Source organism: Pogoniulus pusillus, chromosome 1 (genome assembly GCF_015220805.1).
Source record: "Pogoniulus pusillus isolate bPogPus1 chromosome 1, bPogPus1.pri, whole genome shotgun sequence".
In the NCBI taxonomy this organism is placed as follows: Eukaryota; Metazoa; Chordata; class Aves; order Piciformes; family Lybiidae; genus Pogoniulus; species Pogoniulus pusillus.
The window spans coordinates 10,648,995-10,675,665 of NC_087264.1; the positions used below are offsets into that span (position 1 = coordinate 10,648,995).

Below are 26,671 nucleotides of genomic sequence, written 5' to 3' on the forward strand. Positions count from 1 at the left end.
ATGCTGTGTTGAAATTCAAGAATCTTTTGCCAAACCCTTCCCAAGTGCTATTGAAACGTTACTGGCACTGAAATAGACTGAAGAGTACCAGGCATCTCATACATACCAGGTTTAGGAATTACACTTGCAATAAACAACCTTTAAAAACTCTAGAAAACTCTGTTCAACCACTTCTGGAAAATTTTACTTACTTGTATAAAACCCAGGAGCTCTCAGACAGAAATCTAGAGCTTGGTAATGACAGCACTCTTACACTAAAGGATGAGAGTATACAGGTATTTTGATGTGCCACTTTTGTTCTTTCCTTAAAGCAAGGACAGAACAGGTAGCCTTAACAGTCTTTAAAAATATCTACTCTTCCAATGTTAGGAAAAGGATTTTTTTTTCCTCAGAGGCCCATGTACGCCCTTTAAGAAGGCTCCTGAAACACAGTGGCCCATAATGCTATACATCATAGAGGAGAAGAACAAAACATCCAACCCTCATGGTACTCAGTTTAGATTATAATTCCAGCTCATTGTGAAAAATAATATACAGAAGTGTATACAAACTACTTTTATATACTGGTCACAGATACACAAACCAAATTTGACCTAGATAAAAAAATTACTATGCATTGCCACAATGCATTCCACCTTAGGTAGCATCAAGTGGAAAACATGCAGAGGTTTTGTTTGTTTTCAACGAACAGGCACTAGCAAAAACCAAATGTACCAGGCTGCTGTTCAAATACTGATAGGTTCTCCTAGTCTGTAAACTCTGTCATCTGAGAATGAAGAATATCAAAGGGCTGATATGCCAATATACCTCGAACTATCTTCATCCAGGTAATCTAAATGTCTCAGGTCACAAGAGTAATGACTTTAGTTAGACTACACCATTCAGGAAAACAGACTGTTAACTGCAAACACCTTAAATCTGAAAATAACTGAAAACATCTACTCTAAGTTATACCAGTATCTCAACTACTGGAAAACTGCTGGCCAGAAAGTAACATTAAAAGAAGAAAAGCACAGAGAACTAAGACAGTCTTCCACAAATTTGCAGCATGATTAAATTAAACTTATGAACAGAAGTATACTGTAGTTATCTGCTTACAAACCCAGGAATAAAAGAAATGCTTTCAGTTACAAGGTACATATGAAACTACTGGTCAAATAATTTATGTACTGTAAAATAATTATTCAAGGATCAGTTACTTAAAAACATGATAAAAGCCAGTAACACTGTTAAGTATGAGAGGAAAAAGATCAGTCCAAGTTATCAGTGTTGCTTATCAATAGTTAAACACACAAAATCCTACTCTGTGAGAATATTATTCCCTAACAAGCAATAGTTCAATCCTGAATCTCATTTATCAGTTGCCATTGACAAAAAGTCCCAAGATGCACATCTGAATCTGATTAAGACCTGTCTTTCCTAACACTGCTTCTGTTTTTCAACAGCATTTGCTACAGTCAAACACTGGCCTTAATACACTTACAGAAAATAAATGCTGCACATAGCGGTCATAGCTATGATCAAGACAACAAAGGCAAGTAGCAAATCTTAAAATACTTTAGTAGTATTAATCCCAGAAGTCCACATCTATTTATACCTGGACTACAGCCACAAACATCAGCCAGGGTGTTAGACTAGAATTCACTCCCAGCCCACGCAGAGCCGGGAGCCAGCGGGGCCAGTTCAAACCCTGGGTCAATGCCTTACACCTGAGGCCACGGGGACACACAGGAGAGAAATGAAGCTGTTACTAAATAAGTGCACATGTTCAGAGTCAAATTGCTCTTTTTGATGATATAATGGAACAGGAAGAAAAGGGAATTCTAACTGGGACATCCTCGACAGTTGAAACGTCCCAGACAACTGTATAAAGTGCTACTAAACACACTCAGTTTTTAGCTCAGAAATCACCATCACAGGCTAAACTAGCATTATTATAATGTCAAAAATTACACCTCTTAGCTGGAAGACCTCTGCACAAAATAAATGCCTCAACCTAGGAGGACGCACAGTAAATATAAGACAAACTTTAACAAAAACCAAGCAAAAACCTAATGAGTGCATAATTACGTGATGACATCAGGTGTAGCTAATACACTTTACTGTATAACCTTCGTGCATTTCATAGACTGAGCTAAATTTGTAGGAATAGTTTCTAGCACCCAAACATTGTGCAACTCTGTAAGAAAGTAATGCCTGCTCGTTAATACTAAACCCAGTGTTAAAGAATTTTATTCCAGATTTTAATGACAAGGTCACCTGAACCCTCAGAAATGCCCCTTTACCCCGGGCATGAGGCACATCTTTCAGCCACCAAGAACAGAAGGTCAGCGCCCTACACTCACCCTACAGCTGCTAACGGCTCCTGCACAGCAAGCGAGCCAGAGGGGTGGCGACTGATACTGAGCCGGTCACGGGCCTGCATCCCCTCTCCCAACAGCTCGACAGCAGTCAGGGTTTTGCCAGTGTCGCGCCAGTCATTGCGCCGCTCCTCAGGGCCGCTTCCGCAGCATGGCGACAGCACACGCAGCGCCCAGACGCGCCTCACACCGCAGCACGCCTGCGCCGCCTGTTTTCCCGCCTCGGACCAGTCCCGCCCCCGCCACGTGATGCTGGGGCCCGGCGCCTGACGCGCTGCAGCCGCAGATGCCCGGTGGAAAGTCATCTGGGTGAGGAGGTGCCTTGGGGGCCGGTTCGGCGGCGTGTACCCGCCCGTCTCTCTGGCTCCTTTCTGAGCTCTTCCCAGGATAAGGTTCTCGGATACGAAAAGCACAGGGCAGTCAGTTTCCCGCTTGTACCCACAGAACAATGGCCGAGACACCTTGTCCTTCCCGTCTCCTGGGGCATGTGTCCCACAGGCACGTAGACGTCTCAGTCCGCCTTATTCTGACCTAGAAGGTACCTCCCAGTCCGCCAGGATAAGCTATTCTCTAAGCGATAGACTTGTGATAGGGTTTTCCCGGCATTGTCCTTGCACTGGACGGCTGCTGTGCCCCCTTCTCAGGAAGTAGGAGTGAGGATCAAACCGGGCGAAAGGAGGCGAGAAGGACTCTGGGGCTGCGTGTGGGTTTTTGCAGCGACGTCAACTCTCTGAGGGCCGAGCAAGGGCCCTTGTTGGACTGCAGGGCACAGGGACGTGACGGAAACTGTACGCTGAGTGAGGCTGCTTCCCCCCCGCGCACCCCCGGGCACGAAGAGCAGAAGCAAGGCCACACGAAAATACGGCCGCGCGAACCTAAGCCGGGCCGGTGGCAGCCTCGTTGCAGAGGCCGCTCCCGTCCTCCGCAGCCGTAGAGGGCGCTGTCGGGCGGAGGCGACTCTCTTGGTCTTTGCTCACTGGCGCTTCCTTTCCCAGCATCCCTCGCGGCCGTAGCGGAGTCCGTTCCTGCTGGGTGACCTTCGCTGGCAGCCTCCCGGCAGTAACGGTGGGTTTCGATCCAAGCGAGTCCTGCTGCTGGTTGGCGGCTATCGCACAGGAGTGTCTCGGGGGTCAGTTGTGGTTTATCCTGGGAAAGGCGGGCGGGATGGCCAGCGGCTCTGAGCCTTCGCCGTTGTTGACCCGCCACCCCCCCTCTACGCAGGGGTCTCTGTGGGTCAGGCCCTGGGCAGGTAGCAGGCAACTTGGGCTGTGGAGGGAGCATGGCAGGGGGACAGTGAGAGAGCAAATTAAGCGTTGTTGCAAATTGATTTCAGAAAAAAACACGAACGACGACTTGCTAGTGAAGCCTTAGGCCTCTGTCGGATTTTAACGGGATGTTAATTGGAAACAGCATTGCTCATTCTTTGTGTTTTGTAGTGGTAGGGAAATAAGCCCTTTCTATTCAGTCGCTTAGTTAACTGTCCTCATATTCTGTTATAACAGAATGACTGCTGTTATCACACTATTCATCTGAAGCAAGAAATACTGGAAACTTTGGGAGAGGTGCAGTGATAGCACAACACTGTCAGGAATCAGGCTACAATAATGATTGAAATATTTGGCCGTAAACATAAATGTGGGTTTGATTACAAATACATATTAATTGTTATGAAGATACTTTCATCAGGAGGGGCTGAGGGAGCTGGAGTTGTTTAGCTTGGAGAAGAGGAGGCTCAGGGGTGACCTTATTGCTGTCTACAACTACCTGAAGGGAGGTTGTAGCTAGATGGGGTCGGTCTCTTGCCCCAGACAATCAGCAACAGAACAAACGGACACAGTCTCAAGTTGTGCCGGGGGACGTCTAGGCTGGATGTTAGGAGGAAGTTCTTCCCAGAGAGAGTGATTGCCATTGGCTGCCCAGGGACGTGGTGGCATCGCCTTCCCTGGAGGTGTTCAGAAAAAGCCTGGATGATGCACTTAGTGCCATGGTCTAGTTGATTGAACAGGGCTGGGTGCTAGGTTGGACTGGATGATCTTGGAGGTCTTTTCCAACCTGGTTGATTCTATGATTATTTGAAAAGAACCTAGATATTTGTAGTTGTTTTAACACTGGCTAACATTGTGTCCTTTTCTGTTTGATGTATGCCAGAGGATTCTTTACATTAGTAATGGCAAATAAGCAAGCATTACCTCATAGGGGTTTAATATTTTTTTCCTGTGCCTCTCAGGTTTAACATGTACCATCTACGTCTGTATGTAGCCATTTTACTTGGTTATAGTAACTGTAAATAGTAACTTTACTGGGGTGAAATGCTGTATGTAAGACAGTAAAATGTAGTATTTTAGTGCTGTGTACTGTAAATGTGTAATGTATGGAAGGCAGAATAAGGTTAATCTTAAAACATCGTATGGGTTTCTGTCTGAACAAAGCTGCATAGAAAGGGAGAAAAATGTGGATAGGTTTCTTCTTACTCTTGGAGCATATTTTGAAGCAAAATGTTCCCGATAACTCATGGATTCAGTAGCTTAACATTATTTATTTTACTGGTTTGAGTAGAGATTACCACATTGGGAGAGATACCTTAGCAGTGGGAAAGGTTAATTAACTAGGTAGTGCAAGGAAGGAGCTTCTATGCCCTGTCTGGGACAAGGCTTCCCTCCTGAGAGTATCTGGAGTATTAAAAAAAGCAGCTGTCTGGTAGGGATAGATCAGCCCAGCTATTGGTGCTCCATAAATGCTCTATTGAATCATCTTCAAACCCTTTCATCAACTGTATTTTATCTTTTTTTTAATGCCTTGGCCTATAAATTGTAACCTTAACTCTGAACTTTCATAGCTTTGAAATGTGTTTGGGGATTATGATTATTTTAAAAATCTGTAAACTGCTGCTGTTATGTATCAGGAGTGTGCATAGGCATAAATAAGTGTGTATAAAAATTTAGCAGGCGAGAATGCAGTTGTAAAACTCATTGTTGCAAAACTTACAATTTTCAGATGGTGCAGTCAATGCTTCCCCAGTCATTGAAGGCCATGAAATTCTACTTTACCACCGTGTATCAAGAAATATGGGTTGGTGTAGCATTAACTGCTTATGCCTATTACAAGATTTCTTATGGCGGTAAGTTACATGGTATAGTTTTCATTAGCTGTTACTTTATAGATAAGGTTTAGAGATGAGAATGTCCTTAACAATTCAAAATCAGTCATTAAAAATAGCTAGAAAGTAAGAAATTAACACCCTTACTTAAGGACCCGGTTTTGCCGTAATTTCAATGTTCTAACATGCTTAGTGCAGAAGATTACACTAACAAACTACTGAAAGGTCAATGTAATTATAGAAGATAAGTAATTGAGAATTAACATAACATAGGATTTGGTTTTTAAAACACCATCTTACTTGTAAAATGTAGCCAGAGGCTACATCTGTAAACATACTTGGATGAGAATTTTTTTTAAGAATCCTTATGTTTTTGACTTTTCACTCAAGATATGCTAAAAACCCAGTTTTTGAAAAGTTTTCCCATGTGAACTCGTGAAAGTGAAAGCACTAAGTTTATTTTGGGCTGATGCACTTCACATTTTGAGGTGTATCACTGAATATTAAAATGTATACTCCTTGGCGATACCAGATCGCTTTCTCAGGGGAAGACACAAAACATCTCAAGTAAAAAAAAATCAAGTGGGCTGGGCTAGATTCCTCAAAGCAGAACGATACAATAGGCTATGGTTACTTAAACAATTTGGGCTACGCTGAAAATATTCCAAGTCAAACACTTTACTAGCTGTCATTAACAATGAAAGTTACAGACATTAGACAAACTTGACAGAGAAAGGGACTCTTCAATGGGAGCAGCTGAGTAATATTACATCACTATTTATCTAGCTTTGTCCAAATGACTTGTAGCAAGTCTAAAACTGTTAAACTACACTTAAAAGCTTAATTATATGTAAATATTTGAACAGGAAAAAATGACAAGTTTAACTTAGCTTCTTTGATTTCAAGAAGAATTAATAATTGGAAGATTATTTAAAGTTTGTGTTCATGTCATGCTAATTTTTTTATGATATATATAATAGATGTGGTGGTATAAAGTTTTGAGGGCCAAAATCTTGATAAGGGGCAACAGTATGCTAAATACTATTTTAAAGTGCAAATAGTTTTTAATAGCTGTAACCCTTGTCACAGTTTGTGGAGCAGTTTTCGAAGTAATACACATCTCTATAGAGGAATATGTTGTAGGAAAACTTAGGTTGGAACGACCTCAGGAACACACTTTATGCAAACCACTGATTAAAGTCATTAGATCAAAGTTAGATCAGGTTTTAGATTATGGCTTTGTTTGTAATTCAAGTTAATATTTCCAAGGGTGGAGATTGTACAACCTCTTATGACTATCCCCCTTACAAATACTTTTTTCTATCTATTTTTGTCTGATCACTGTGGATCAGTATTTTAGAAAAATTACAATGGGAATGTAAAGTAAGTTATTATACTTAGAAGGAAGATTTTTAAAGCAAACTCTATTCTTATCACTATATCCAGCTATTATGTAAAATAGAACCATTTTGTATATGTTTCTTTTGAATTCCAGTAGGACTGAAATCACTAAAGTTTCTAAATGCATGGAGTCTTGGTTAAATTAAAAAAATGGAAAAAAGATCAGTATTATGTTTATTAATATGGAAATTTGTTGTGTATTTGTTAAAATTTATTCAACCTAAATTAGCAAATCAAGTATCACAGTATCATCAGGGTTGTAAGAGACCTCACAGATCATCAGGTCCAACCCGTTACCACAGAGCTCAAGGCTAGACCATGGCACCAAGTGCCACGTCCAATCTTGCCTTGAACAGCTCCAGGGACGTTGACTCGTCTTCAACAAAATAAGAAGAAATGTTTTTTAACTGTCCTTCTTCTTTTTTCTTTTTTTTTTCCAGGCAAGAAAGCAGTGGCAGACAGTAAGTATTGCCTTATTGTCTTTTTTTAAGTGCAATGAAAATTAGCTCAGCACATTCTACATAAGTTTAGGCATTAAGTTAGGAATTTAAAAAATGTTTAAAGACTACTTCCAGATAGGTAGTTTTGGTGGTATAAATGGTTTTACAAGGTAGCAACTTCTGTGAGTCTGAACAGATGGTACCTCTCTCTTAAACTCTACTTGCATAGGTTTTAGCAGTACAATGGAAGCTGTGTGCCTTGATTGGAGGGAGGATTTTTTTTTAATACCAGTAACAACCATTTAATGGAATTGCATGGACCATCACCATCTCAAGGGTAGCTGCATATTTTATCTGTCAAGAAACAAATAATGTTAAACTTGTATTCTGAATTTTAATTTTTAGAGCTTCTATAAAGTAATGTTTAGGTATTTATGGACAGCTCTTTTTTGACATGATATTGGAATTCTAATTTTTCATAAGTTGCTATATCTCTGTTCAACTTTTTGCACCGTTGTAGATGGCCCATTTGCTCCAGTTTAACTTCTGTACACAAATATTAGTGACATTTTAAAATGTGTAATTAGTGAAAAATACTGCCCAATAGTCTTAAGGATAATGGCATAAGAAGAATGGAGGTTTGCCTGTAGTGATTTAGAAGTTGTGAGAGAGTTGTGAAAGTATTGGCCAAGTGTATGTATGTAGACTGCGAGGTTTGTAGACAGGACAGCGGAGTCTGCTAGTTCTTGTGCTCAGATGTAGGTACAGTTGTCTCTCCTAGGTTCTGAAACTGCCTGAATCGATTTGCTGTACTCTTTGAACAGTCTAAATCATCTTTTTGTTTCAGAGTCCTCTGGTGCTGGCCATCATTAAAGACATCTTTTCTTCTTGGAGTATGAATTTGGTGGTTTGTCATTTTTACTGTACATGAAGCAAGTCAAAACCACAGGGAAGATAAATCTAAAACTGTATCTGATCCATCTGGTGTAAGAATAAATCCCTTGAGCAACAAGGCCATTAAACATGTTGAAAAAGTACACTGGAGTATACTGTAATGTAATTTTGAGAATAATCATTTTTCTGTTTCTGCAGTTCTGAATTCCATGTTAAACCTTCTCAACACTACTTTGAAAAAGCTCAGATTTCTATAACTTATCTTTATACTTAGCCAAAATAGCATCAAGCCTTTTATTTATTTTTTTTCTAATGATACCTTTTTTTGGCTAAATCTTTTTAAATACCTCATCTACTTTCAAAATATCATTTAATAGTATGCAAAGTGTGAGGCCTTAATTCTCATCTTTTTGTGAAGTTGTGCAATAATTAAGTCACAAGAAGTTCTTTTGAAAAAACTTGCTTTCTTAAAGAGTTCTTCATTCTGCAGGGTTTACAAACAGAAACTGTATTACTAAAACAGCATAAAAAATGTTTGGAGACGTTTTTGAAAAGCCCCTTTTTTTTGTCCTTCATATTCAGTGGAGCTAAGGAATTACTCTGAAACGTTCTACCTTTGGTTATAAATTTTGCAAAGTAATAACATGGCCATATTGTGTGAGAAAACTGATGATATGTAGGCCCTCATCTGCCATTTGAGCTTATGAAAATCTCTGAATCTAAAGGGAATAATGAAATTGCGCATTGTGGCAGCAGTTTATGAGCATAAACAAACATTTAATTGACTTCAAAGAAGTAAGCTTCCTGAAAATGTAGATGTATTACCAGGGTGGGTCATTAGTGTTTATTGCAGATAGCTGCTATTAAAATAACTCCGTCACTGGTATTCTATTTCAGGAATAGAACACTAGGAACCTCTACTATCTTATAAAATTCAGTTTTCAGAACTGTACATTCCGAGTTCTGCACCACGGATGCATAGTGTATAAACGCAGAATTTTGGTTCACATCATGTTTGTTTAAGCCTAATCTGCTTTTGAGAAGATAAAGCAGCTTAAGTAATTTTAATTACTTAATGCTTACGTACATGTTTTTAACTACTTCATTGAAACATCCAAAATCTTTCAGCTTGATTAAAATTTTCTTTCCAGTTTCTCAAACTGCAGTATCTGGCCATAAGTTAAATATTTTTGTATTTGAATACTCAGAGGCTTGATAACCTTACCTACTGATAATAAACATTAGAAATGCTGCGTTCCCTCTAATTCCTTCAAAACTTATGCTTCTGCTTAGGCTGAATAGCCATAGCTATTATGAGTAAAGTAACATTACCAGTCATATTTCTCTGAGAGCTTCTTTTATAAAGCAGGTATAGCATTATTCAGTTTAGAAAGAATAGGTGACATCTGTCTTGCACACCTTCTTGACATTTCCACCTTCCAGAGTTTTTCTTGTTGCATCTACCTTTGATAATTTGAGATGATTATTCATCCCTACAGTAATTTCTATATGTATTTTTCAGTATTTTCTCACTGCAGAAAGAACTATTTGTTTGGGTTTTTTTTTACATAAAAGCATCCACAAGAAGAGAAAAAGAAAATAAAAACCAAAGAAAATGGAGCTTCAAATGAACAGATACTAGGCCAGTGGTGATTACAGGGTGGGTCCAAGTTTTGGTATAGTTAATAAGTGGTTCAGATTGAAAATCCATGCCAGGCAAGGAGCAATATGTGTATTTGTAATGCAAATTTATGATCACTTAAGATGCTACACACACTTTAAATGACCTGCTTTAGCAGTTTTCCAATTACAGAGCTAAAGAAAACAAGTTAGGCAGAAAAGCATTAATTGTGCAGGAATTGCTGCACTTCATCTAGAACATAGCAAACTGAGACTGAGCTATACCCATATGCTGTCCAATATTCTGCATGTTAATTGAAAAGGAGGAGGATCTTCTGCTAACCTGCCCTTACAGCAGAGTTAACTGCACTTCTAGGTAAATTTTAGTTACTTCAATTCTTATGGCTTCTTGACGTCTTACTGCCTTGAGTTTCTAGTAGGGACTTTCTTAAGTACATCTGGGAAATAATGTCCAAGTTACGAAAGCTACTAAAATAATATTACCTGCAACTGGTTATTCCATTAGTGTATCTCTGTCATAAATTTATGTAAAGGTTGTGGAAAAGTGCCATTTCTTATAGTGAAGTGTCAGAGAAGTAATCAGTTGGGTTTTGGGTAGTTTTTTTCCCAGCATCTAGACTGTAGCCCTAGGTAGACAGGACTATCCTTGAAAGGAATAGTTTAGATAGGCCTTTTTTTCTAATTTAGCTAAGGTGATTTCTAAATCTAACTTTAAAACGTTTTTCCTGTTCCAGGTAAGTGCCTATATAGACAAGCCTCAGGTCCTGAACAAACCCATTTTCTATGCAAATTACTATTTAAGACCCAGACTTCAATCCAAGGAGGTAATACTCACCATGATTCACAATTAAATACTGGTGGGGGAAATGGTTACTACTCGTTGACAGATCATGCCATTTCCCTTTAGCTGCTGCCTCTTCATATTGTTGATGTTTCTAAAACAAAAGGATTATACTTAAATTTTGTGTAGTAAAATAATTCAGCAACTGCATTTTTCATTAGTTGCATGTGATCAGGCATCAGCAATGATAAAAACTGCATTTACTATCTTTGTAGTGTGAATGAAACAAGCCCCTAGAGAGCTTGAAGAGCCTCATCCAGTTACTACAGCACCATTTTGACCATTTTTGTTGTTGGTTTTTTTATCTATTTATTACTTTATTTTAGTTTGATTTTTTTTTTAATCAATGCAGAACGTGAAAACTCAGCAGTAGGGAGCTGTATTAATGACAGTGGTAATGCATAATAAAGATGTGGTTTCTACAGTACAAGTACTTCTATATTTACCTTTTTATGCTGGGACTTACTTATGACCAGGATTTCTCATTATTGAGCTCCATGATTTCTAGATCATTGTCAAATATCCTACAACTAGAAATCTCAGTATCCCCTGCATGCTAATAAAATTATGGATTGCTGTAGGGGAGCAGCAAAATACAGTCAGAGACAAGGAAACATTAGTCACAGGGCCCAACCCACTTAAGCTGTTTAATGGCTGATGTGGATAAAAAAAGCCAAATGTATATTCATGATAATTGGGAGGATGAGTAAAGTTGCAGGAAATGATCTAAAGTAACTAAAACAGCTGAACCATTATCTGAATCAGGATAGCAAATCACCGTTTGTAGTACAAATGCAACCTGATACAGAGCTGGTATCTATATGTATTGTACTTTCAGTCCCCAAGGAAAGGAAAACTATCAGGTGCTTGTTAGACACAGGTGATTATGTTTGACATCACCACCAGATGGCTGAAACGAAACTGAGGAAATCAACACGTGAAATCTCTATTGTTCCGTTCACGGAAATCTGTAAAGCTACTAGGAAGGAAAGAGTAGTAGAGGGAGATTACCTTAGGCATTAAGTATGTTAGAAATTTGGTAAATGGAGAAACAAGAAGTGACAACATACTGCTTAAGTGGCAAACACTTCATACTGTAATTCCATGGCATTTAGCAACTAACAACAGTAGCTAACATTCTCTTGTAAAGCCATGTGACTGATTTGGTAATATACGAATAACTTGTAAGCAAGAAATTCCTGTAGTCTGCTCACTGCTGCAGGCAAACTAACTGAAAGTTGATACTCTCCCCTAACTTCTCAACAACTGACCACCACAAGAATGGATTACTTGAAAGTTTTAATTAAGTTCTGCTAAGGGTCTTTGGTTTAACAGTGTAAGTACTCTGGCAGCTGCACAAGCTTGTGGTGTTTCAACGCTTATAAGTGCCTTGCTTCTTACAGATGTGCCAATACTATTATTTGTGAATCCAGTCAGGCAATTTTTCATCATTGTAGGAGGTCTTCCCCTCTAAAAGGACAAAAAAGGGGGGATGTGTTGGCTGGGGGGTTGTTTGTTTGTTCTGTTGTTTTTGTTTGCTTGGTTTGTTATTATTTAATGTTTTCTGTTCTCATTTGGTTTCAACTGATTCTGTACAACAAAGCCACTTTCTAACTAGCATTACAGCACAAAAGCATTTTATTTGGTGAATGGGGACAGAAAAATCAACATTTCTAGCTTCACCTTTAGTCACTCAGGTTTTATAAGTCATTGTGTCCCTTAATTTAATGCAAGTTTCCTCCTCATACCCAGCTATGCACGTGATCAAAGTATTGTCTCTGCTAAGACCTGTCATCACTGTCAACACTCAGAGGAATAAAAGGAATGCAGGACTCCACCCTGTATACAAATCAGGAATGTCAGCTCATGCTGCAGCAAAAAGGCAGAGTCTCGCTCCTTCTGTGACAGCACCTCACTTTCTCGAGTAGCATTAATTAATTGAGACAAATGAACAAACAAGTAGGGAATAGGAAGAATAATTACACCAAATATCCTAGTACTCAACACTTGCAGGAAGAATACTTTTAGTAATAAAGGATAAATTTGGTAGTGGTTCTTCAAATTAAATGACCTTATTGGTTGTCATCAAATGAAAATGCACTTTTAGACCTTCAAAAACCTGAAGTAACCTCAAAATTGAAATTACCTTTAGCTATTTTATATCCATATCATCATAGTAACTTCTACTCTGCTGCAACAGACAATAGAGATTTCTTCAAAGCTAGTGAAGTGTGTTTGCTAGGAAATGATAATAGGGATTATGTGGGTGGTAGAACCAACAGCAGTATGCTCAATGAATCCCATCTGTGATGATTACTTCTGCCTACACAGAATTTTCCTGCAGTATCAGTTGTAGTCTTCGTTTCTTGTTTTAACCTGTTGTGCTTAGCATACTTCAAATAATATTAAAAAGTGTTGCAATTAAGGGGGAATTTTTAGGTATGAAGTAGAAACTGTTGTGAGGTATTCTGTATGGAATCCTATATAAACAAGCAGAATAGCAACAACTAAACCAAACAGAACCAGAGTACTCTGAGAGGAAAAAGGAGGGATTAATCAAGTGAATTAGGGCGTGAACAAGCATTTGATACAGGATCAAGAAGACAAGGAACAATCCCCCTTTTTTGGAAGGGTCTAACCAAAAGGATTTCCACCTTTACAATCAACTCATTTATCTTTTGCAGATATATAGCAGTCTCAAAGCTAGACTTTTTTTACAGCACTACTGACTGCACTGATTTTTCAGGTACCTTTTAATTTAGTGTACTTGAACAAAAAAATAGCCTTATTTAAATTCTCTTGTACCTGACATTACAGTTCTCTCCTTAAATATGCTTTATTTTGTATTTGATATGCTCTTACAGCTTGAAAATTATTCCCTAAGAATTTGAGGAAGAATTTTGAGAAGTGTCTCTCAAGACACTTCTTTAAAACAATTTGCAAAAACTTGAATTATGCCTTTCTTTCAGCAAGCTAAGAATTGGGAGTCAAGCCAATTTTAACAAAGGACCTGACTCTTGTTTCAGTAAGCACAGAGACATAAATACTTTGATTCAGTTAATTTTTTTTTTTTTTGAGTAATGCAACTAGAAAAGGAATCTGGCAAAAAATACTTTAACTTTGCTTTCAAATTGTGTATTCTTGTTAGGGCCTATCACATCTTTTCAAATCAAGGTTAATAATTTAAACATGTATTCAAGCCTGTGTAGGCAACAGAGGCAAAAAAAACCCCATAATGTAGGACTTCCACATAGCTATTGGAAGTTATTTTACCTTGTGCTGTAGTTTGTCCATTTACAGAATTGAGATGCTGGTTTTGATCGTGAGACATAAGCAATAGACAAATCTTTGAAGTAGCATCTAACCATTTCTAAGCAAGGAGGTTATTACTGCTTGTACTCCCCCATAATCATAGAATCAGCCAGGTTGGGAAAGACCTACAAGATCATCCAGTCCAACCAATCACCCAGCCCTGTCCAATCAACTAGACCATGGCACTAAGTGCCTCATCCAGTCTTTTTCTGAACACTTCCAGGGATGGTGACTCCACCACCTCCCTGGGCAACCTATTCCAATGGTAAATCACTCTCTCTGGGAAGAACTTCCTCCTAACACCCAGCCTATACCTGCCTTGGCACAACTTGAGACTGTGTTCCCTTGTTCTATTGCTGGTTGCCTGGGAGAAGAGACTGACCTCCACCTGGTTACAGCCTCCCTTCAGGTAGTTATAGACAGCAATAAGGTCACCCTTGAGATATGGCAAAATCAACTTGTCTCATTAACTTTCCCAGGACTAGAACACCATTAATTTACCTGGGATAGCAATATTTATACAAATGGTTAGAAAGGATGAATCTTAAGTTATCAGTGAGGCATGAATCAAGTATTTTTGTTTGTAACGTGGAAAAAACATTGTAAATGTCTTGGATTACATCTGCTGCTCAGATTACCTGAGTGCAGCTGCTCTTCTATAAAAATGCACTATTAAAAAAAAGTGATTGCGAGATAAAAACTTCAGATTCACAACAAATTACATACACCTGTATAGAAGACAGACATGCTTTGACATTTTTTTGGTCATCAAAAAGCCCTAAAATCACTTAGGGCATTAGGGTTTTTTATATATCTATCGTACAGAAATATTTTCCATAGAGCTGTATCTCAAATCATAACTATGTCCTATTTTATGGGTTTAATGGTGCTTTATTTAAACTCATTATATTCCAGAGGAAATTTACCTTCTGGTTCTGCTCTGTAAAATGTGTGATAAGTACACACACAGAAATAGGTAAAGAATGTTATTTCCAGTACTGTAGTTGTTTAAATACTAATCAACTTTATTTAGTTAAATACTAAATAAATGTTTATATTTTTTTAAACACATTTAATTTGGATTACAAGTATTTACACCAGAAACATCTTCCCTCCAAGCCTCCTTTGCACATCACCTTCTCTCAGTAATTGCCAAAATCCATCTTTTAGTATATCCCAGATTCAAGAAAAAAATCCTTATCTCCCTTCCAAGTTGTAATCCTTGAAGTTCACCTATCACCAGGCAGAACAGCAGGAAGCATGATTTTTCATATTTGATCTACTTACATCATATAGGCCAATCAAGAAAAATACATATTCTAGAGGAAGATAGAATTTTCAAATTAGGATTTCCTGGGTTTTAATATGGAAATAATATAAAATTAGCATGAAAATAAACCTGCATCTGACCCAACAGTAAACATAAGAAAGTGGATTGTATTCAATTATAGTAAATAATTGCCCATCTTAAAAAGGGGTTGTTAACAAAAAATTTGAAGATTAGTCACCCACCATTTTTGTAGCATGGGCTAAAACCAAAGTATGTGTTACAGATTTCTACGTTAGTCCTTTCGCTGAGAGAGGAAATACTTGAAATCACTTCATACAAAACTTGTTTAAAATGTTTGTGTGCTTTACTTGCTTAAACATGGCTGAAATACTCAAGAAGAGACTGGGCTTATCTTAAAGCATGACTCATCCCTCTTCCCCTCAAACTTTAGCTAAAGTGGTAGATACAAAGCAAATTATCATATGAAAAAAAAAAAGAGCAAGGAACTGACTTGCTAATTTATGTCTCACTAATTAATATTTAAGCTATAGTCACAGATACTTCTGCTCATCATGGGTGTATTGAAAATGTAAGAAAAAAAATAGTTTGTAAAGAAAGAAGAGCCCAGATGGTTATAACCCTAGAGGTACAAGCAGAGAGAAGCTTTCACAGGACATCTAAGGTTTTGTGTTCTCTACTTCTTTGAATAGAGTTAATGATTTCATAATTGTAAATTACAGGGCAGCAGAACAAGATTTTCTGACTGTAAAACTTATGCCATATAAGCTGTCTTAGAGAGATAGATCTTCTGTAGCTAGAAAATAAGATATTAACAATATGTATTATGGGTGTATAGCAACACATTTGAGTTGAGGCCACAGCATCCTCCACTAAGTACACTCTTGTGTTGGATTTTGTTATTGTTTAAAGAAATGACATCTCTAATCCACCAAGTGCAGAGCCAAAACAGATCAGTCAAATCCCCAGCAGTGCACACAGCTCTGCTATATACAACTCAGATAGCTTCGCTCCTGCTTTAATTATTATACTCCTTTTCAGAATGATGCTATGGAAACTTTAGAACATTAGTCATCTAGTCCAGCATACATTACTTTAGAATATTACAAGGTAGTGATGAAAAAAGTATCTTTCTTCACGTGTCTCAAATACTGTATACAAAACAGACCTCAAAGCATTTCCTTTAGATTACTATTTATGGTTTATCTCTGAACAGGTTGAGTGGGATTTAAAATACGTTGGCTGTATATGAATTGAAACATGGCAGTACATGACTATTGTTCTGTATGAATTCCTTACTGCAGCCTTAGGAAGTCACCTTGATTCTTAAATGAGAGGTCACATAAGGCCACAGTACCTAATTAAAATACCTTTAAATATACACAGTTCCTTCACACAGTATTTCACTAAAGATTTTAGACTACCTGCTGTGAAACTCTCCTTGAAATACTTACTGGTTTTATCATCTTAGGTTTGTGTCATCTCTTTCCTAGCACTGCATCTGCATGCTCCCTGGCAAATTAGAAGTACTTCCATGACCTGACTTCTAAAATCATTTACCTACTCAAGGCCAGTTCCTCCTGCAGTTTTATAATAATCCACTCATCCATTTAGGAAGGATATATTTTTTATGTAATACACATACATCTCCCCCCCATCACTTTGTAGAGATTTTATTCTGCCATTTGTGAGGAGACCCATCCTAACTGCAGCCACCCAAAACTCTGATATCTAATCTAAGCTAGTCATCCAGGCTCCATCTTAAATCAATAGAGAGATAGGCACCTTCAAAGACTTAGAGATTTAGATAGTGGGTTGACTATCTCAGCATGGAATGGATTGCCTGCCTGTAGAACTGCCTCTCTCCTTTCCCTCCCCATCCCAGTTTATCTACAGAAGGAGCATAAATGACTGATAGAGAATATGTGTGTAACTTCTAGATTACTGAAGTGGGATAAGATAGATCCAACCCTAAATGTTTGACCCCTGAGACTGTTTCTGGCTATAAATAAGAATACTGGTTATTTTAAATAATACCACATGAAAAGAAAGAGTGGTAAATTAATTCAACATTTATTTTCCTGTGACACCTCCAAAGCCTGAAAACATTTTCCTATGCTCAGAAAAGCATCTTAGTAAGTTACTGCAAAACCAAAGAGTTTTGCAGTAACTGAGTCTCAGAGTGCAGGAAAGATTATTTTCTTCCTTTTGCCTATGCATTAAAAAAAGAAGTAGGAGAGATTCAGACCTGGTAGTTTAAAAAGCTTCTAAATACATTTGAAAATCTCACTAGAAGACACTTAAAATTTTAACCCAAGTAGAAATTGGAACTGCATCAGGAGTGTTCCTGAAAATTTCATTAGTCTCCCACCTGTGTCTCTGGAAATCAGTGCTTGTCTTAAGAATAACATTGTGCACAACCAAATAATAGGCCTGCCTATATTAACTGCTGATAATATCCCTTTGACTGCTAGACTGGTTCCTGAAAGGTTCTTCAGTAGCAGAGATGTTACCACATTTGCAAATACTGGTTGTTTTTTTTTTTCCTTTGTTCCCTAACTTCTAGCAAAGGAAGAGATAAGTGGTTGGTTGTTTTTGTTGGGTTTGTTTGGTTTGTTTGTTTGTTTTCACGGGAAGCAACGAGAGTAAGAACAGACTTACATATAAAGTACATACTCTGCCTTTTGAAGACAGTATCCAGTCTGCCTGGTTGCTGCATGGGCTCAATGTGTCAGGCCAAAAGCAAGGCAAGGCCTACAAATTGTTATACTAGAAGCCATGATTTCAACAGAGGCATTGCGTGGAGTGCCTTCCTTCCTAGCAGCAACTGTCTACACCATTTTCTCCCACTTTTCTTTGTCAGCATTCCTGCTGTTGCAATGGAAAAGTAATGGTGGGGTAATATTTACAGTAATTTAGGTTTCATTACTAATCACTGAAAACAGGGAGAAGTCAGCTGTAAAGTATACCTGCAAAGAAATCTTAGACCATCACTTAAGAATCACTGGCAAAAAGATTACCTGGTTAATAAGACTGTAATTTTTATAGTAGGTGTGTGACAAAAGGTGCACAATTCCTTTGTTAAAAATGAGAATTTCAGCTTAAATAGTAAGAGGACAAGGAAATTTCAGTTCACTGTCATTCTTTCGTTCAGTAAAGCTGTGTATTTTTTTTCCCTTATGATACATAACTAGTGGCTTTAAAACATCATAGCCTTAACCTGTTTCCAAAGCTGTGTGCAACATAAAATGACAGTTTACAACTTACTGAGTGTGCTAATAGAAGTGCAACGGAGTAGCACTCTGAATAGTACTTGCATAGTGATTTTGAACCAACAAAAGTATTATCTTGTGATGCTGAGAGATTATTTCCACAAGACCAATTTATTAAGAGCAACAGAAGCTTTGACCCATTTCAAAGCTGATAACCAGAGCCTACAAATACACTGACAAGAGTACAGAATGAAATCTCAGGCATGCATGTTATTTCAAGATAACTTATACAATTATGTCATGGAATCTTATATTAATAGGCTATGTTTAACATACAAGACTCTATTTGAGATTAATGTTGTTATTGCACACCTTCAAAGGCTTACATGCATAAAAAAACCACCCCAAGTTTCTCTCAAAAACTTGAGAAGTTCTTTTTTTTTCTCCACTCCTTGCTGTCAGAGTTTTCTACAAATAAAGTAACAAAAGACTAGAAATGGCCATTTTCAGAAACAGCTGAAGAACTAGATAGGTCCATGTCGTCTGCAGATTAAGATCTAAGAGTCGACAACATGAAATCTGCCTACGGTACTAACATATGGTGATGTTCTGCCTTAAGAGTTCAGCTTGACTTCTTCCAAGCTGTTTTTTATCTTGCTTTTGTGGCTCTACAGAATGGGACACCAGCACATGAAGAAACTAAACCTTACTTTCAAACACGAGACTAAATCCCGTAGTTGACATCAGGGTACTGGGAACCTTCACTTCAGCTGTTAAGTGGAGCTTTATACATCAAACACATTTCATAACTCACGGGTGAAAGGACGATAAAACGACGGTGACGCTAAAGGTGACGTTATACTGGCCACAGAGAACAAGCTAAGTGCCGAGTAGTGCTTCAGCAGACCGAGACAACCTCTTAGAAAGCGACTTCGCCAGCACGTCCGCTCGCCTCAGCTCCCAGGCTGACCCCACGGGAGCACAACCACCCCCGTGTTCTCACCCAGCTTCCCCCGTAAGGTCCCGCACATTTAGCTTGTGACGCTTGGTTCACCCGCGTCCCAAAGCTCAACTCCAGCGGCTGTTCGCCCGTACAGCAGTGACCCGGGCAGGGCCGAGCCGCCCAGAATTCCCCGCATTCCGGGGACGGAAAACGCCCAGGGCCGCTACCCCTTCCTCCGCCTCCGGGGCCCGCGGGCAAGCCGTTCCGGGCAGCCCGCCCAGAGGAGGCAACACGCGCTAGGGGCCCGGCCCGGGGACAGGGCGGCACAACACCGGGAGCACGAGGAGACCACGCCCAGAGCGGAGCCGCGGGAAGAACCGGAGGGACAGGGCCTACACGAAACACGGCGCTGAGTGGGACCGAGGAATCTCACGGCAGGTCCGGCGCGGAACCCACCCCCCGCCACGGCGGCCAAAAGCATCCACGGGCCCAAGGCCCGCACGGCGCCCACGATCACGTGCATCAGTAAACCGCGCACGCCCCCCGCCCCCCTCCCCACGCTGACCGTGCGCGCACCGCCCGCCGCCACGCCCCTGGCTCTTCCCGCTCGGCCAATGGGGCCGTGGCGACGGTTAACCCCTGGCTGGGCGGCGCGGGCGGAGCGGAGCAGGAAGCGCCGAGGGAAGCAGGCAGGGAAGGCAAGCAGGGAGGCCGCCGCCGCGCAGAGGCGGAGAAGGAGAGTGGGGGTGGGAGCCCGAGCTCGGCCGCCGCCTTCGCCTCTTCCTTCCGCCCGCCCGCTGTGGGGAGTGAGGCGCGCGGGAGGCACCTGTCACAGCCGCCAGAGCGAGCGCGGCGTCCGCCACGGTGAGAGGCGGCGGCGGCAGCGGCGGAGGCCCGGCACGGCGATACCCTTGGTGGGGCTGGCTGACGAATAACAGCGGAGATGATGCCGGTGAGTAGGAAGAGGTTGAGTTCGCGTCGTCCCCTTCTTAGCCTGGCGCCGCTCTGCCGGGCAGTGGGACGCCTTGCCTTTTCCTGTGGGGCCGCTGGCGGCGGATGGAGTGTGCGACGCCGCCGTCATCCTAGCCCGTGCCCCAGCCAGCCGGGGCAGAAGGCGGCAGTACTGCGGACGTACCGCTGGGTTTCCCGGCGGAGCTAGGGTCGCCGGCCGCCGCCGTCCCTGCCTTTCGGGGGAGAGACACGATCTATTCGGGTTTCTCTCCTCAGCGAGGGACAGCAGCCCCTTTTCGCCAGACGAGCGCTCTCGGCTTTGCACTGGCCGTGACAGGTCGAGGGCCACATCCCCCTGGGCTCTTCCTTCGCGTCTGCCTGACAAGGCTCCTTCCCCGCCCCCCGGCGCCCTCTTGTGCCCGCGGCAGTTTCGGCGGGGGGCAAAGGGGAGCGCGGGTTTTGCCGTGCGCCGGTGGGAAGACCCCGGCCGCCCGCCGAGGCCCGATGCGAAGTGTGGGTGCGTTTTCTGTGTTTGTATGAGTGGGTGTGTGAGTATGTTTGTTTGTGGGGTTTTTTTGTTTGATGGTTTGTTTTGTTTTGTTTTTCTCCTTCCAAACATCGATTCATCGCTGCTCGGGTACGATGAAGGGTTAAAGTAGTCCCGGGGCAGGCAGCTCTGGCCTTTCGGCCGGTTGTCAAGCGAGTGCAGACAGCAGCCTCGCCACCTCTGCGGGCTAGGCGATCTCCTTCCTTGGTTTCAGTCACCTCTTCTATGAAACCGTCTCTTTATCGAGGATAAAACCTTTCATTTTCTTGCAAACAACCTTTATTGTCTAGTGTGACAGAATCTCCGTTTCCTTCCCTTCTCTTTCCCTCCGCCTTTGGCTGTGGGCTGATGCAGTGATCAGAGGAGAGTTGTTCTTGATGACTATTTGCTTTATGACAGGATCCTCTGAGACTGAGTAATAAACAATTACATTCTTTTTGTTGTTTTCTTTCAAACTCTTTTTGATCTCTCATGCAGGGTTATGAGATACTCCATATAAGGGAATATATACCATGGTTTCTCTAACTCCAGTAGAAATGAGCATTTTATTTACAGTTTCTCTGCAGTGTTTGCATGTGAAGCACTGCAGCAGAGTGCTTCTCAGTGAGAATATTAAAGATGTCTTTTACAGAATTTCAGTGCTCTAACTTTGCTTCATGACTGAAAGGAAATAAGTACCTCAAATTAGATATAAAATTTTCGATTGAAGAGTGCAGATAGTATTTTAAAACCAGATATTATGACAGACTAATATGACATGTTTCTTAACTTCCAGCTGCTAGCTACCAAAATATTCGGTTGATACTGTGTAAGCATTTCAATGCACTGGATGTACTAGAAACAAGCAACAAAGTTAATTGAATTAGAGGCTTGTGCCTTAAGCATATGGATACTAGCTTGTGAAAGCAAACCCAAGGTTGCTGTCAACTTTTTGAGTTTCCATTACAACTTGGGTTATGCTTTACATTCATTGAATTCTTAGGAAAAACCTAGGATGCTAATCACAGGCTAAGTCAGAACAACTGTATTTGCTTCCCATAAGTGGGTTTTCAGGCTAATGCGGTGACTTCTGTAATGCAGTGATTAACTTTTAAAAATATATTTATTTACTTCAGTGTCTTGTGTTACCTTCATGATTGTTTCAGTGTAGCAGTTGTTTGTGCTTATTGAGAGGTATTAGAAAATTCAAACTTTTTATTATGTTTTTGAAACATACTTCAAAGCATTTTTTATACTGATGGCTGAATTTTTATGGAAACAGATTACCTTTCTGCAGTGGTAGCAGTGTTGAAGATTAGAATATACTGGGTCCAAATCCTGTAATAAATATTTTACTTTTCTGGGGAGCATTTAGATGCTGTAATGGACAGAGTATCAGGTAGTCAGGAATACATATATTTAAATGGGTACTGTGAATGGTGCTGTAGTCTTCCAGTTTCTCATTGCAGCTATGGGTTTTTTTTGGGTTGTTTGGATTTTTTTTTTTTTTGACTGCAAGGATAGAAAAACCCTTTATTTACTAGAATATTCAAGATAAAACATCAAAACAATGGGAACATATGCCTGTAGAACTGGATCAGTTGTTTGGGATTTTTACTTGAGATTTTGCCTTCTAAACAGGGAAAAGCTTATGATCCAAATTGTTATGTGAGGGAATTCCTTGAAATATTTTTTTCCTCCTTGACCCTGTGGGGTTTTGTGTTGTTGTTTGGTTTTTTTTCATAATTAACAGAAGTATATGATATCAAGAAGGACTTCCATACTACTAGACTCAAAAGTGCTGTAACAAGTGGATGTCACTACAGTTTTGTATCAGCAAATTAAAAGTTATCAGACTTTTCTATTTTCTTATGAACTGTATTTATCAGATTTTAAGTAATTGACACATTTTTTATTTTCTTTTTTTGTTTTCTGTACAATCATTTTAAAGAATAAAGTCACATCTGAAGCATAGAAAATGGCAATATCTGTTCTGCTCTTCTGTGTTTTGGTGATAGTGATTGTTTTTTCTTTTTCCCTTTTGTTTTAAAACATGTGGAACAGGGTTATTTTTGAAAGGTTTTTATCAGTTACTGTTTATTCTGTGATCAAGATACCTCCCTTTCTGTTCTTTAGCATCCTTTCCATACAAGTTCATGTCACTTACTCTACTTGGCTTTTGAAAAAAATTCTCTTCTTGATCCTGAACACAGTTGGGCCTCAAGACGTAATAATGATAGGGGCTGCATTTTCATCATCCATTGTTTTTTTTTTCTTTGCTGGCAAGGCATGACCATTATAAACTCTTTTCATTGTCTGCAGGATATAAGGGCTGTGTATGATGAGCTTATGATGGATGCTACACTGAATATCACTTCTATTAGGGAACTTAATAAAAGTTACTTTAAGTATGCCTTGAATATGTTTTTTTTTTCCCAATTAAAATAAGGTTAGTATTTATTACATTCTTAGAGTAAAATGTGTGAGTATGGGATATCCTTTTCAAACAGGAAATATTGTGAGTTGAAACAGCCACGGCCGTATTTTGCAAAAATAAATATTGTGGATATAGCTCCTCTTTCAGCTATGTATTCTGTAACCATTTTGCCCCAGCAAGGTTTTGTGGTTGAGGAGGATGTAACACTTCCTACTTCTTACCTGAATTTTGAGCATTATCGTCTTACAGCATGTATGAGCTGTAGAGGCATAGAACTTTGAAGAGTCTGTACACCATCCATAAAACAGTGGTGGATGCTGTGTAAGAAATTGTGATGGACTCAATCTTTTGGGTGGAATAGTTAATATTGCATATTCCCCTGACACCTAGTGCTCAAGATTTTTTCTAGGTTTGTCTTTAACTTAACTGGGAGAAGTTATAATCAGTGAAGTAGCAGCTGGCATTCATGTTTTTGGACACATCTAGGAGGAACACTGTTGGACTTCATGCAAGAGTTAGAGTCAAAAAGTTGTTGGGTGCATCTGTTTATGTGTGTAGGATTAGGTAGTTTTGTTTGGTACTTTAACAGAAGTGCGAGTGGAAGTTTGGAGAGTGCTCAGTGATTTATTTTGTCTAGTTAGTTTTGTGTGGCACTGCAGCTCTTTCCCAAAGATGACCATGACTGATGCATATTTTGTCTTGAGACAATATACAAGTGGATTTAAAGTATTACAGTGTGCGTTAATATCTTAATTGCTAAGTATGTTCCTGACCTATAAAAACAGATGACATGGCTGATAAAATACAAACCAGAGATGTGCATCTGCAGTAGTTATTCTTGAATTAAGCTATCTTTCAGGTTAATTAAGAAAAGGGGGGGTTGTTGTTTGATGGTGTCCATTTTTTTCCAAATTGAGTACACATTTGTTACATATTCAGGCGGAAACCTTTCCCCAGAAGTCCAGAGTGGGTATTGCTTATTCCTAATGTAAAATGAAAATATTTTCAAGCCAGTGTACACTGTTCTCTTCCCTTAGGAAGGCACTACTAATAGAATTCTGTGTTGTAAAGTCTAAGGGAGCTTGTGTCACTTTAATACACTAAATATGAGGAATTTTCAGTGATGTTGAGGTATATTATATTGCAGTTAATTCAGACCTGTATAGTTAATAGCAATACTGTTATCGTCTTGGTTTGCTAAATAAATCTGAACTGACTGTAGAGAATAATTTGCAAGTTTATCAGCCATTATTAATGAAGTTATTTATTGCAACCAAGCTTAAAGGCCATTTCATGTATTTTTGGATCATGTCACTGATTTTGTTAGGATAACAGAATATGGCATATTCTGTAATAAAAATTAATTCATCAGCTTCACAGGCTGCTCTAGTCTGATAATAGAATAGTTAGATCTAATAGATATTTGTGAATTATAATGAAACATATGAGGAAATTTTGAGGTAAAGGATACTCTCAAGATTCTCTTCATATGTTAACATAGATGAGATTATTGCCTACTGCAGTCTTTATAGAGAATAGATATTTATTTGATGACAAAATTCCATTCTACCAGATTGAGTTATGTTAATCTAACGAGACCAAGTTTGATGTGAAATATATTACAAAAACCTAATGTAGCTTATTCTTTTACTGATATTAAGATTGCATACAGCTGTGGAACAGCCTCCATAATGCTAAGAGTTGCCTGTACTTAAGTTATGCTTAGCATGTTTAGTAATAAAGTCAAAGCTCATGTTTATTATCTTTCTAAATGTTCAGGAGTGGTTCAGATCTATTTTTTTCCCCTTATGAGATGGAGGCATCTTAAAAAATAATTGTTGAGGTTTGAAGAAGCAAACAAATTACTGCCTAATTTGAGGGGTGGGGGAAGGGTATCTTACTCCCTTTTCATCATGACTCACTTTTGGAATTTACAAGTCTTATGTGTTTGCCTAAATTAAAAGCTTAGTATGACTGCACATTAACTAACTGGTACAGGATAGCTCACAATACTTTAATTGAATATGTTGCCTGAACATAGGAGATTTTTTTCTTGGGCTTGTGTCATACCTCAGCAAATTGAGATTTTTTTTTTTCTTAAATTGGAAAATTATTATGTGATTTCAAATATCTTCATAATCATTCTTCACTTCTGAACAGCTTTTCCATCTTCTTGAATCCTGTGTCTTGCTGATTTTTTTAGTTATAAGTTTTTTTACAAAATGTTTTTTTTAACACTTGAATTTGTTACATTTTTTTCCTGGTAGTTTGGAAATCTGTCATTAGCATCAAATAATGTATTAAGCAATAGATTCATGGAATGTACTCAATATTTTGAGCTTCTGAAAGCAATTTTTTATGATCAACCAGAATAGAATTATTGTGCAATAATAGACACCATCTTTCAGAAGTAGATTTGTGTGTCAAAAGCAACAATGCTAACAGGAGGACAAAGATAATTCTGTAACTCAAAGGACAAGCAAGAATATGAACTGCTTAGTGGAGAATAGCTTTGAACATTAATTTTCAGCCACTTCACTAAGATTTTAGGTCCCTCCATTCTTTTTCTTAGATCTTGCTTAGAAGTACATGTAACCTTGCTGGCTTTGGAGAATGCAGGTTTATCACTGTGATGCAGTAGGATGTTGAAGAAATTGAATTCCTTTCAGGGCTGAGGTTTCACAATAGGGATGAGATGGGTTAACCATTTCCTGTGGCTAGGGGAAGAGGCTGTTTCCTCTTCCTCACTGCTCATTCCCACCATTTGCTTTGAATGGGCTGCACTTTTGAATGTCTGAGTAAATTGATCCAGGTCACTAAAATTAAAAAAAACAACAACAAAATATGCAAAGAATGCTGAGGAGATGTATGTGTACACACACATACATATAAGTATATATGTGTATTGTATTGGACTAGTGCATTAAATGAGCTTACATTGTGACTGATGTATTGTCTGTGTTGGTACAGAAGGAAGCAAACTGCTTGATTGATACTGATAACAGATAAAGGGATAGAGAAGTGGAATTTCTCTCCCCCCCCCCCCCCCCCCTTTTTTTTTTTGCTTGGTTTTGGGTTGTTTTGGTTTTGTTTTTGGTGGTGTGGGGTTTTGTTTGTTTGTTTGTTTGTTTTTTAATTCAGTTTAGTTTGTTGTGAAGCTGGAATGCAGGTAATGTATTTTGAATTTTGTTCTCTGTTTAGCAGGTGTGTAGGACAGTGAAATGCAACTAAAGGCCTCTGCAGTGCAGTAACATTGTTACTTTAGAGCTGAGTTATAATGTCAGCATTTTTTACATAGAATCACAGAATGGTTTAGATTGGAAGTGGC

General features: G+C 39.3%; 3 protein-coding genes across 7 annotated transcripts in view; 2 read left to right on the plus strand and 1 right to left on the minus strand.

The window, feature by feature from the left end:
• Nucleotides 1-2,466, minus strand: part of TDRD9 (tudor domain containing 9) — a 79,120-nt gene extending 76,654 nt beyond the window's left edge. Inside the window, exon 1 of the mRNA XM_064165663.1 lies at nt 2,346-2,466. Within this exon, the coding sequence (XP_064021733.1) occupies nt 2,346-2,425 (80 nt within the window). The 5' untranslated portion in view covers nt 2,426-2,466. The remainder of the gene's footprint in view (nt 1-2,345) is intronic.
• An 851-nt stretch (nt 2,467-3,317) lies between these two features.
• Nucleotides 3,318-8,335, plus strand: ATP5MJ (ATP synthase membrane subunit j). Of its 2 annotated transcripts, none has more exons than XM_064164060.1 (4): nt 3,318-3,425; nt 5,355-5,478; nt 7,299-7,319; nt 8,146-8,335. In XM_064164060.1, exons 2-4 carry the CDS (start codon nt 5,355-5,357, stop codon nt 8,169-8,171), a joined length of 171 nt encoding a protein of 56 aa, XP_064020130.1. In that variant the 5' UTR covers nt 3,318-3,425; the 3' UTR covers nt 8,172-8,335. The 2 variants fall into 2 exon arrangements, with proteins under 2 accessions (XP_064020130.1, XP_064020167.1); XM_064164097.1 differs by having other exon boundaries at nt 3,403-3,489.
• An 11,735-nt stretch (nt 8,336-20,070) lies between these two features.
• PPP1R13B (protein phosphatase 1 regulatory subunit 13B) overlaps nt 20,071-26,671 on the plus strand; it is a 69,495-nt gene continuing 62,894 nt past the window's right edge. For 2 of the 4 annotated variants that reach the window (XM_064164219.1, XM_064164381.1), the window contains exon 1: nt 20,071-20,381. In XM_064164219.1, coding sequence (XP_064020289.1) covers nt 20,373-20,381 — 9 coding nt within the window. In that variant the 5' untranslated portion in view covers nt 20,071-20,372. The remainder of the gene's footprint in view (nt 20,382-26,671) is intronic. The other 2 variants (XM_064164459.1, XM_064164541.1) reach the window with 1 other exon arrangement.